The 12,663-nt window shown below is 35.4% G+C and overlaps 1 protein-coding gene across 10 annotated transcripts in view; it reads right to left on the bottom strand.

Annotated features, from left to right (window-relative positions):
• Nucleotides 1–12,663, bottom strand: part of PTPRK (protein tyrosine phosphatase receptor type K) — a 582,916-nt gene that overhangs the window by 40,820 nt on the left and 529,433 nt on the right. For 4 of the 10 annotated variants that reach the window (XM_056125875.1, XM_056125876.1, XM_056125877.1 and 1 more), the window contains exon 14: nt 3,316–3,454. In XM_056125875.1, the coding sequence (XP_055981850.1) occupies nt 3,316–3,454 (139 nt within the window). Of the gene's footprint in view, nt 1–171; nt 202–2,317; nt 2,360–3,315; nt 3,455–12,663 lie in introns of all 10 variants that reach the window. The other 6 variants (XM_056125869.1, XM_056125872.1, XM_056125873.1 and 3 more) reach the window with 4 other exon arrangements.

Genomic DNA, 12,663 nt, shown 5'->3' with positions numbered 1-12,663 from the left:
AGATTATCAATAAGTTAACAGATAAACTTTACAGTTTTAGAGTAAGAAACATTATTTTGGAAATGTCACCAAAAGTTGCAAACATTCTATTTCTTTTCTTCTTTATTTTTTGAAAAGGGATACTGCATCATTAACAAATGTAAAGTTACATATCACCCATTTTCTACTTACAGGTAGTAGGAGTAAGAATAGTAGCTCCTCCTGGCAAGCAAATCACAGACAGTGGAAAAAGAGAAGCAATGGTGAATGAAAAGCGTGACTCCGTCACATCCAATAAAGCAGAAAAAAATGTGCATTAAAAATGAAATAAAATAAAATTCATGTTTTTTGGTTCGCATTTTAATTTGCTCATGCATTGGTTAGAGATTTTCTTAGCCATGCAATTAACAGACAGATATGCAATAGAAAAATAAAATTTAAGATACATAATTTGGAAAAAATAACATGCTGACATTTCTTTTATTGCCAAAAAAACTGAAAAATTAAATGGATTGTATATTTTCAACATGCAGTTAAGCATAATATCATCCATTACCATCTAAATGTCATGACAGATGGAACAGCTGTGTATAGAACTTGTACACTAAATTGACTATTTTTCTTTCGATACAAAACACAAAGAACTATTTAGTTGATATAGAATATATATAAAATGACACCTAAATTTCTATAAGCAAGTCATTATATCCTAATGGTTCACAGGTACATACATATATTATGTGAATATACATATGCACCATAAATTACACATAAATGAAGCTATTTCTACAGTAGATGTATATGACATGACCATGGTATCATGCACATACATTTACTGTACTGAAACCTATTTTCAAATTGATGTTTGGAAGCATTAATGTATTCATGCTGTGCATTTAAAATATAATACATAACCAATGAAAAATGGCATACAATTATAAATAATTCAAGAGCGATTAAATAAAAAAATGGCATTGCGTTTTGAAAGATGCAATATCCCTTTTCTTAGCCTATAAACTTACTTTAAATATATATACTTTCGACTGCACAATTTTATTAAATCGAATTTCAAACCATTTCTTTACACAAGAACCAAAAATACATAAAATTCTTGTATTATGTAAAATTGTTATATTAATATATTAATATTATTCCCAGCAAGGGGTAGTCTTGAGAAACTTAACTATTTTCTGTGAAGATTATAAAGTTAAATTTATTTATTTCCATTATTTTTATTATAAATTTGTGTATTAAAGGGGAAACATTATATATTAAAACTATTTGTCTATACATGGTTTAATACATAAGAACTATTCTTCGGTATATGCATTATAAATGTAGTCATGGCTGAATCATACAGGATGCATGTGTGACACACTACATTTTTTTTTGACACACTACATTTTAACTTGTTATTATGAAGGTGTTTTGTTAGAAAGTCCAAGTAACTTAGTTATATATTAGAAGTAGATATCTAAGCAAATTTTCCTAGAATTAGAGGTAGTGGTAAGGAAGAAAAACAAAATCCCTGGCACACTTTCTATCAAAAGACAATTAAAACATAATTATGAAAATTCAAACAAGCATTTTAGTAGAAAGGTTCATTTATCCAACAACTTAAAATAAAAAGCAGAGAAGTATTCTGTAACAACATACAATTTTTTAGAGAGTTGACAGAGTATTTAACCCACAGAAAAATCATGCTTAGAGATTGTTCTGGTATACTTTAGGGAGTTTAGATTGAGTTTTGTTTGTTTTTATTACCTGAAACAGAGGGCCATAAGAAAGAAAGATAAAATAACATATAAATGTTTCCAAATAAATATCAAAAAACCTCAATACATTTAAACTAATTATGAGTGAGATCATAATCAGAGGCCATTTCTGTGCTCTCAAGTCTTACTTGAAATCATGAATATTAAATTGTGAAGCAAAGTTTAGTTATTTTCCTAAATTAGTTCACTTTCTAAATTAAATTTATTTTTATATTTTTGGTTTGGGGGCTACACCTGTCTGTGCTCAAGGCTTTCTCTGTGCTCGGGGGGGGGGACTATGAACCAGGACTGAACCAGGGTTGGACACGGGCAAGACAAGTGACCTAACTCTTATACTAACTCTTTATCTCCTCCAAATCAAATTTAAACTGGAACATAAAATATGAATGTAATATTCAATACTTTTAATCAACTTAACTAACAAATTTCTATTACTAAAATACTTAAATCTTACTAAAATATAATGTATTTTCCAACCACAAAGGTAGACAAAAGCAAAAAGATGAGCACTATTGGGGAAAGCACGTATGTAGCTAGTTTACACAAAACACTATAAGGCATACCTAATGTTTCTAATGCAGGTGTGTCTTCTCCAACATATATATCTCCAGGGGATAATAGTAAAGAGGCAATACATTAAAATAAACTGTGATGGAATCATTAAACATGTACTATGAGTCTTATCTATAATACTATACCATAGGACTTAATGTAATGTAAGCAACATCATTAATTATATTATTAAATATAATTCACAAATTATAAACAGTTCCATACCTTAAATTATTTTAGGACTGTATATTACTTGTAAATATATTTAATTCCCTCCAATTTGTGCTTTACCTAAAATGTGACTGGATGAATTGGATTTATTTAGAAGTCAATGTATTTGTTTCTGAGACAATGCCTTATAAGTAGTGCTGACACATTATAGAATGAGGGAAAAAAATCAAATTATAAAAAATTTGCATACTTCAAAATGTTTTTCAGTAGGGATAGACTGCTATCTCCTGAATAGGTTTATTTAAGTTCCAATCAGTTTTAGTATCATCAGATAATTCCAGAAGATGGCGACATTGGTTGAGATAGACAAAAAGATCAATGATCAATTAAAAAAAGTGATTTTGCAAATTGAAGTGCTGAAATATTTAGTCAGTGAGTACTACATATACAATTCAATAAAATATTTACATTCTTCTTATAAATTTTCTGCAGCCAACATAAAAATCAAGGAAGAGCAAAATAATTTATAGATAAGTATAATTAATCTTCACTTTACTATTCTTAAATAACTCTTCAAAGAAGTACTTCCAAAGTATCACTGTATTTGTGAAATTTAAATTCATACACTAATTTTAAGTCTTACTTTGACAAGAATTGCATACTTATATTCAAAATTAAATTGCAAATAACATATACAAATTTATTTTGAAAACATAAGAAACACTCAAAGGTTCACAACATTGTTAAAATTCAGTATTTCCTCTTGATTTTAATGTAAAAGAATTCAAGGAAATAGAAGTTTTGAAAACTAATGAAACAGATTAAAATCTGGTCTTACCTTTTTTTCACAATTAATACAACAACTAGAAGGAGGAGGATGAACACCAAAATCCCAGCACTAATTCCTGCTATTTTCACCACTCTGTCTGTCTGCTTGGCTGGATCTGGAATTACTTCTGGTTCTTCTGTTGCTGCTGCTAAATTAATTTAAAAAAAGAAAGTTACTGAAAGAAGCTAATTATCACAAATAAAAACTATTCTTGGCCAAAAAGTACAAATGACAGCTTGTTCATTTTATTAAAAAAAAAACACTGAAAATACTAAACAGAGGCAAGTTGTATTAGAGCATGAGATTTATGGCTGATAAAAATTTTCTAATTAATAGCTTTATTAATGACAACAAAAGTTTAAAACCCAGAAATAAATATAGAAGGAACGGCCAACTATTTTTCTCCATATAGCTTTAAAATTCAGGAACAAGTCTTATAACAGCCCCACTGGAATAAGATGGGATCAGATTTAGAGATTCATTTGTTGGATTCATTCAGCAAGCCCCTACTATTCAAATATCATGTGCTGTGCCTGGCACATTGAAGTAGTATCAGTGAAAATGGTCTCAAGTGGTAAGGTTAAATAAATACTTAGTCTGACTGCCAGGAGTGAATTCACTATCTGATATGTAAGCTTAGAAATGAATAGTCGGTTTGACAGGAGAAAATGTAAAAGAACAAATATACACACATAGAATATTTCACATTTATTTAACAACAACAGCAATTACAAAATCATGCTAAAAAAATGTGAGAAACAGAAACTCATTATGATTTTTTTAGTTCTATGCATTCTTTCTCTTCTATTCTCTCATATCCCACTGTAAGATCTTAATTAAAATATTTTTTAAAAGTTTAGTAACCCTCTGAAGACATTTTCCTTTGACTTCCTTTACTTGGAAATTGGCAAAAAACACATTATCAAATTAGAAAAAAAAAAGACTTTTAGGGGCCTGGGAATATGGTTCCATGGCAGAGTTCATGCATTGCCTTTGTGCATGAAGCTTGGCTCCATTAATACATGTACAAGGTGTAGAGAAGTAAGAATGGTCATAACTGCTGAGAAAGAGAATGAAGTTTATACTTTTGTCTTCTAAAGAGACATTTCTCAGAGTTTCCAGATGCCACACAACTATGACATGAGTCCAGGTATTCTTAGATCAACTACATTTGGGAAAAGGTCTTAAAGTAGCTAATACTTAAAACTACTTGTCACTTGATAGCAATAACTACTTTAAGGTGGCTAAATGACAAATAAATAGATCTTTAAAAATAATCTCCTATTTGCCAATGGAAAATGTCCCACTTCCTTTGAAACAAGTACCCACACTTTCCCATACCCTAAAATTTTCTTCTTGGAGTCTGTCTCTAAACTACTAGCTCCTGCTTCTTTATTTCTTTATTTTAGCTTTACTTACTCTTCTATACAACTGCCATCTACCCTTATTTTCCAGCGAGTCAATCCCCCACCCCAGAGTCTGACACACGGTTGTTATCTTTCATCTTTTTCCAATAAACTGAAGCACTGTAGCACTGTCATCCCGTTGTTCATCGATTTGCTTGAACGGACACCAGTAACGTCTCCATTGTGAGACTTGTTGTTACTGCTTTTGGCATATTGAATATGCGATGGGAGCTTGCCAGGCTCTGCCATGCGGGCGGGATACTCTCAGTAGCTTGCCATGCTCTCCGAAAGGGGTGGAGGAAGAGAACCCGGGTCAGCCACGTGCAAGGCAAACGCCCTAACTGCTGTGCTATTGCTCCAGCGCCAAACTAAAAATCATAGCTTTTTTTTTCTTTTTTTGGGTCACACCCAGCGATGCACAGGGGTTACTCCTGGCTCATGCACTCAGGAATTACTCCTGGTGGTGCTCAGGGGACCATATGGGATGCTGGGAATCGAACCTGGGTTGACCGCGTGCAAGGCAAACGCCCTACCCACTAGGCTATTGCTCCAACTCCCCCCCCCCCCCCATCACCCCCAGGCAAACTAGGTAAAGGTAAAAACTAGAAATCAAAAAAAAAAAGTTTTGAAGAATGGGCTACAAAAATGATCTCATTGCAAATATTTGCTTAAATATACTAGTAGCCCCTTGAGAACTTTCAGAGAGTTTTTCTTGCCTGTCATTTGAAAAGTCATGAAGGAAACCAGACACCAGGCAAACAGAAGACAGTAAAATAAACTACACCCAGTGAGACAGAAAGAATCCCCCCTCCCTTCCTTCATTGTCCATTAATAAACAAAAATCAGTGAAATATCTGACGTTAATAATACTTTCATGATTTGGCATTTAAAAGATAAACCTGTAGTAAATAAGACTTGAAGAATTAGAACAATTAGTTTTACAAAATGATTCTCAGTAAATCTCTTAATTTCTCTAATCTCAGTTCAATAAGAAAACTTGCCTGTGGGCCAGTATTTAGTAACTATTATTCCAAGCCCAGAAAGCAACCTGTGATTCATTTCTTCTGGCAAGCAAGAGTTTCCTTCTCTGATCTGATTTTCTGTACATCAAGCATTTACAAACTTCCAGTTTTATTAATTATGAAAAGGCATGAGAGTGCTTACCATTTCACACTAGATATTATGTTTTAATTAAAGAAAACATGTATTAAATATGTTAGAGGTCTCTTTACCTACGCATACACGTTCATTAATAGTCGGTGTACATTTTCAAGATTGGGTATAAATTTTAAAAAGAGCATCCTTTTACAGTTCTCTAATTGTATTGGTTTAACTCATTTACTATAGGGAAAGACATGGAATGCTCATGTAGAAGTCCAAAATAAACCCTAATATATGCAATAAATCATAAATATTTATAAATTAAAACCAATTCACGTCAGGTTCTATGTCAATTTTGGCTTTTAGAGGGTAGAATGATAATGATCCCTTTGTGATTTTCTGGAAGAGCTCACAGAATTAAATGTTTCTGATACTACTCAAAAGATCAGTTTTTGTTCAATAAGGAAATATCATGGGTGACTTTCTAAAGTCAATATGCCCCAAATTGTTATATTTTATTAGAATCTCCAGCACTTTGACTGAAATGATAGCATAGTGTGGAGGGCATTTGCCTTGCCTATGGCCAAACCAGGTTCAATTCCTTCCATCCCATTTGGTCTTCCTAGCCCTGTTAGGAATAATTACTGAGTACAGAACCAGGAGTTAGCTCTGAGCACAGCAGGTGTGATTCAAGCCATTCCCAGTTACTCCCTCCCCCCAAATATTCAGCATATGAGCAGACCATGTTCATATAATAAGTGCAAATATTAGCTACTATAAATTAGAATGAGTAGTCAGCATGATATTAGGCAAACAATTTGAAAGACAGATAATGAAGAATTCTTAAAATCTTAATAGATGGGTTAAATTTGCTAATGAATTAATATTTGGTACCAGGGATTTCAACAAAGACCCAGTGAAATGCAAGTATGAAAGCCTATGTACCGGCTATCTCTCTGGTCCTCAGGTAGGTCTACTAGTGTGTAAATCAGAGTTAGCACTTTATTTATTTATTTAATTTGCTTCTTGGGTCACACATGGCAATGCACAGGAGTCACTCCTGGCTCTGCACTCAGGAATTACCCCTGGCGGTCCTCAGGGGACCATATGGGATGCTGGGAATCGAACCTGGGTTGGCAGTGTGCAAGGCAAACGCCCTACCCGCTATGCTATTGTGCCAGCTCCAGAGTTAGCACTTTAAAGTCATGCTCTATTTATCGTGATAAACTATTGGCCTTAATTAATAATTACCAACCAGTTGGGAAATAAAAGCTTATTCATTTGGGTTGTGAAAGGGAGCTACACTGTAATGATTACCACTCTTACAGAGAGTTTTCTTTTTATTGAAGTTTGAAACCAGTATTAAATCTATATATAGAAGGCTAATCTAATTGTCTAAGAACAAGTTACTGGTGATTACTATTTTTGATTATGATTGTCTTCAAAGTCTTTAGCTTGACATCTACTACTACTACTACTACTACTACAACTACTACTACTACTACTACTACTACTATTACTACTGCTACTGTTGCCACTACTGCCACAGCTACTACCCATTTTAATTAAATGTATATATAAAATGTTTAGATAATTTAGTCACACATATTTTTCAAGTTCTTGGCCCACTAGAAGCATAGAACATATATATCCTACTTAAAGTCATTCAAACTTAAAGCATTCATTAATAGAAAGATAAGCACTAGCCTCTACATAAGCATTTTCTATTTTCTTCAAATAGAGCAAAAAAAATCTATTATACAGTCTGCACTCTTGAGTTCTATTTATAATTTACTCACTTGCATAAAAGCAATGTGGAACACCTTTTTCAGAAATGCTTTCCTTTACCATAAAACATAAATCTTTAGCTTTTTTTGCTGCCAAAGAATAAATATTTCCCAACATTCTCAAGCCCAGATTCGATTTTTCTAGTGAGGTTAAAAGTTTTTATATTTTTTATTTGCAATAATAATTAACTTTGTAAATTAGGTCAACACTATTACCATTTCAAAAATAACTTAGCTATTTCACTTAAAGGATTAAGGTCAAATTTATACCAATATCTAAAATAGGAATTTTCAAATTTACTTAAAATATTTAAACCATTTAACAGCTGAAATACAAAAACTTTCTTTTGATTTTGTGATGGTTATTAGAGTTGTCTGCAAGTACAAGACAGTTACTTTGAGACTTTCAGAGACAATGAGGTTCTGCAAATTCCACAATTATAACAATTTTGAGTGCTTTCTTTCTTTCTTTCTCACCTACTATTCTGGAAATTGTTCACACTGACTTGCCAGTCATTTCCTAAGATCTGACACTCTGGTTTAATCTCCCTCAAAACTATCAAAGTACTAGTATTAGTCACTGAGTTCACTGTGCACTTTTCTCATTTGATGTGACTTCTGTGTTCCATCCACATCATTGGCCACACTCTTCTTAAAATATCCTTTCCCTGAGATTTAACATTATGTTCCACCTCAGTTTTCTTTGCATCCCCTTTATAAACAGGCACTCCTGAATTCAGGGGGTAAGTACAGAATCACGGAACCATGTTTAGCAGGATTACGGTTCAATCCCCAGCACTACATGGACTCCTAAAACATAGCCTGTGTAGACTTGGTGACTCATGAGCAATCTCCGGTGACTAGTGTGCAACAGGACACCCTGGGGCCTGCGCACTGAAACATCTGATCAGGTTGGCTAAGTATTGCTGGGCCTGAATCTCAGTCTCCGCACCCCTCACCCTCTCCACTCAGCACAGTTTTGGAGGATTTCCCTTCCTTAAAAAAAAAAAAGTTATCCCTAACTGGGATAAAGTGGTAAAGGATATGCATCACATGTATGAGATCCAGAGTTTGATTGCTGGCATATTCCCTTCTCCAACAAAGGTGCTCTAGCTACCTGGCACTGTTTTCCATTCTCTCTGGCTAGGTAATCTCATCCATTTCCACTGCTTCAGTTACCATTCATGTTGGCTGCTACGAAATCAATATACCTTTGTCTAAGGGCTCCAACCTGAAGGCAAGACTCCGGTCATTACCACATTCTGTTGTAGATTTGCCCTTCAATCCACAACAGAAGTGCAGGACAATCACCTTCAACACTGCATCAGTATCTGAATTAATGATCTCATCCTCTGGCCAGTTCCTCATCCAATATTACCTTGGATTAAATAGTAAACGTATTCCTAACAGTTGTTCCAGTTCAAAGTTTGATGTCATTCTGAGTCTTATTTCTAGGATTACCATTTTATGTTATCAACCACTCTGGGGTGCATTTGAAAATAAAAGAGAAAAGTTCAAAATTATAAACGGAGATTTTGTTTATGGAACTAATCTTACATGGGGGAGTGGAGATGGGGTCGTTGGGAGGAGTCCTTAGGACACTGGTGGAGAGAAGTGGGCTTCTGGTGATGGGTCTGGTGTTCGAACAGATAATATGCATGAATAGTGTGATGAATGGTATTGTAAATCCTGGTACCTCAATAATAGAACTTTAAAAGTTATCACTGGAGACGAGGCGAATACTGGAATTGTCCTTTCTAGACTAGGATGTCTGACCACTCAATTCTCTCATACAATGTGATGCAAAGTACAACTATTTCCCCAAATTATTTTGTCTATACTTTTCCCATCTTTACCGCTGATACCTTAACCCAGCTAAGCAGCATCTCTCACCCAGGTTACACAGCCTATCCTACCTTCCTGCCGGTGCTCCTGGGCCTATTCCTCCAAAACACACAGTGTAGCACACAGTATTTCCAAAATGTCATACTAATGAGATGCATCCAAGGGCTTCCCCCCTGCCGTTAAGAGAAAGCTCATAAAGCATGGATCCTATTTGCTTTACTTATCATCATGTATCTAGTGGAACATAGAAAGGCATAAAGTACAAAACATTTTGGCAGTATAAATGACAGAAAGATACTGAGCTTGATTATGACAAATAGTACTGACAAAGACAATCAATTTGTCTTTTTTTTTCCCCTTTAAATAGCACAAGGATGGGACTGGAGCAATAAGACAGTGGGTAGGGCACTTGCCTTTCACAAGGCTGACATGGGTTTGATACGTGGCACCCCGTATGGTCCCTTAAGCCCCACAGGGAAGGATCCCTGAAAACAGAGCCTGGAATAAGCTCTTGAGCAGGGCTGGGTGTGGCCCACAAACAACAATAACGACAAGACAAAAACAAAAACAAACACAAGATTGGGACCAGGAGGTAGTAATGGTTAGAGCTCCTGAACATCATAGGATACAGCCCTGTAGACACTGGAGCACTGCAGAGAATGGTGCTGGAAAGCCCTAGCACTCAGGGGGACTTGGTGGTACTTAAGCAGCTTGGCAGAGTTAGGCACTTGCACTGGACTGCAAGTCTTGCCCTAAAATTCCTGGCACCACCTGGGAGCCCTTCCTTACCCCTGCTTACAAACTAACACCAAAAAACCATAAGGAAATATAGATATAGGTATATATTTCTGATAGCACTATAGCACTGTCCTCCCGTTGTTCATTGATTTTGCTTGAGCTGGCACCAATAACATCTCACAACAAATTGTGAGACTTGTTGTTACTGTTTTTTGACGTATCAAATACGTCACAGTTAGCTTGCTGGGCTCTACGAGAGGGATGGAGGAATCGAACCGGGTCAGCCACGTGCAAGGCAAACAACACCCTGTGCTAGAATATGGTAACAACAACACCCCCCCCCCGAAAACATATATTTATTTATATACAAAATAAATAAAAATACATAAAAATATATATCCTCATGGCTGGAGCAATGGCACAGCAGATAGGGCGTTTGACTTGAACACAGCTGACCCAGGTCGATTCCTCTGACCCTCTCACCTGCATGGCAGAGCCTGGAAAGCTCCTGTGGTGTATTCAATATGCCAAAAACAGTAACAGCAAGTCTCACAATGGAGAGGTTACTGGTGCCTGCTTGAGCAAATCGATGAACAACGGGACGACAGTGCTACAGTGGATATATCCTCATGGGTTTTGCTATTTGCTAAATAAATAAATATATTAAAATAAATATATTTATCAGTATCTGGTGTTTTGATAGTGTCAACCTAAAATGGGCTGGCTATATATATATATATATATACATATATATATATGAAATATCTGTAGAAATGTTATGCCCCTATGCTAACCATTCTTTCTGAAGGCTAACTATTTCTATCATCTGCTACACTCAAGTATCAAAGGTAAGGGCATGAAATACCAGGGATATAGGCAGTACAGGAGGTATGCTCCCAGTAGGACTCTGTTTATTCTCAATTCCTTTTTTTCTTGTATCTCAATGAACACAGTAGCTTGCCTTACTTAGAGTCAGTACTTCATCTCAAGAATGAACACATTTTATAGCTTTTTGAATTATTAAATGGTATGATAGGAAGTTTTATAAACTATGACATACTGGGAATGGTAGCTATAGAGGAGTGGGAACTGCTGTGTAGATATTAGCCTTTCAGGGACAACAGATGACAAGCATTATGAAGAGGGTAACTGACTAACTGAAAAACAGTTTTATAACGATCTTCAGTCTATTATATTAATACATAATGATGAGTTTTGTAAAGTACATGTTATTAATTAAATAGGCTGCCACAGTGGATGTCTAAGCCTTTCGGGCATCTTGAGGCATGTATTATTTAATTCAATAATCCTTTGAAGTCGTTTTGGCCTCATGCCACGTGACCTTATGAAAATGATCTGCTCTTAGACTGCTGATAGAAAAAGAAGTTTATCAGTACTTGATACTGGTAAAATATGAAGACAGCTATGTCACATATTTTGGTAACAGTAGCTAGAATTTTTGTTCAATAAAGTTATGGATATCACCTGAAAAATTCTGATATAGAAAATAGCACTTAGGGCTGGAGAGAAAGCACAGTGGGTGGTGCGTTTGCCTTGCATACAGCCGACCCGGATTCAATTCTCAGCATCCCATATGGTCCCCTGAGCACTGCCAGGTGTAATTCCTGAGTGCAGAGACAGGAGTAACCCCTGTGCATCGTCGGGTGTGACCCAAAAAGAAAAAAAAAATAGCACTTAAGTTTACGAAGTCTTTTGTCTCTCTTTTTTTTTTTTTTGGCCACACCTGGTAGTACTTGGGCTGGAGCGATAGCACAGTGGGTAGGGCATTTGCCTTGCAGGCCAACCCGAATTCAATTCTGAGTTCTATTCCTCCACCCCTCTCAGAGAGCCCGGCAAGTTACCAAGAGTATTCAATATGCCAAACACAGTAACAAGCCTCACAATGTTACTGGGCCCACTCGAGCAAATCGATGAACAACGGGAGGACAGTCTACAGTGCTGGTAGTACTCAGGTTTTGCTCCTGGTGGGTTTGAGGGACCATATGTGAAGCTAAGGATCAAACCCAGGTGAAGTTCAAGACAAGAACCCTGCCCACTATATTATTCTTCCATCCCCAGTTTATGAAGATCTTTTAATAACTGCAGCTACAAATAGATTAATATGCATATATCTAAAATGAATTTCAGACTTAAGGCATTTTCTTGTATCTCAGATTTTTAGCTAGGTTTTGCCTTTAAGACCACTAACGAAAAAAAATGATACACAACCCTCTGATTTTAAAAATGATTTTTTTTAAAAAAAGCAAAATAGCTGTATCATGCTGGAAATTAGCTCAGGTTTAAAAACAGGCAATATATATATTTTTTGCTTGCTCCACAGTTACTTAATGAATAACATTTTTAAAAAAAACATGAGTTTATTTTTATTAAGCTTCCCATTTCTTAAATTCTTTCAGTTGTGTGAAATAAAACCTTAGCGTGCACCCTTAAATATTAAACACAGGAATCTTTTGCCAAAT

This window comes from Sorex fumeus, unplaced genomic scaffold (assembly GCF_029834395.1).
Source record: "Sorex fumeus unplaced genomic scaffold, SorFum_2.1 ptg000061l, whole genome shotgun sequence".
NCBI classification, from domain to species: domain Eukaryota; kingdom Metazoa; phylum Chordata; class Mammalia; order Eulipotyphla; family Soricidae; genus Sorex; species Sorex fumeus.
Note: the sequence above shows the minus strand (reverse complement) of the source record. Positions and strands in the feature narration are given on the sequence as shown.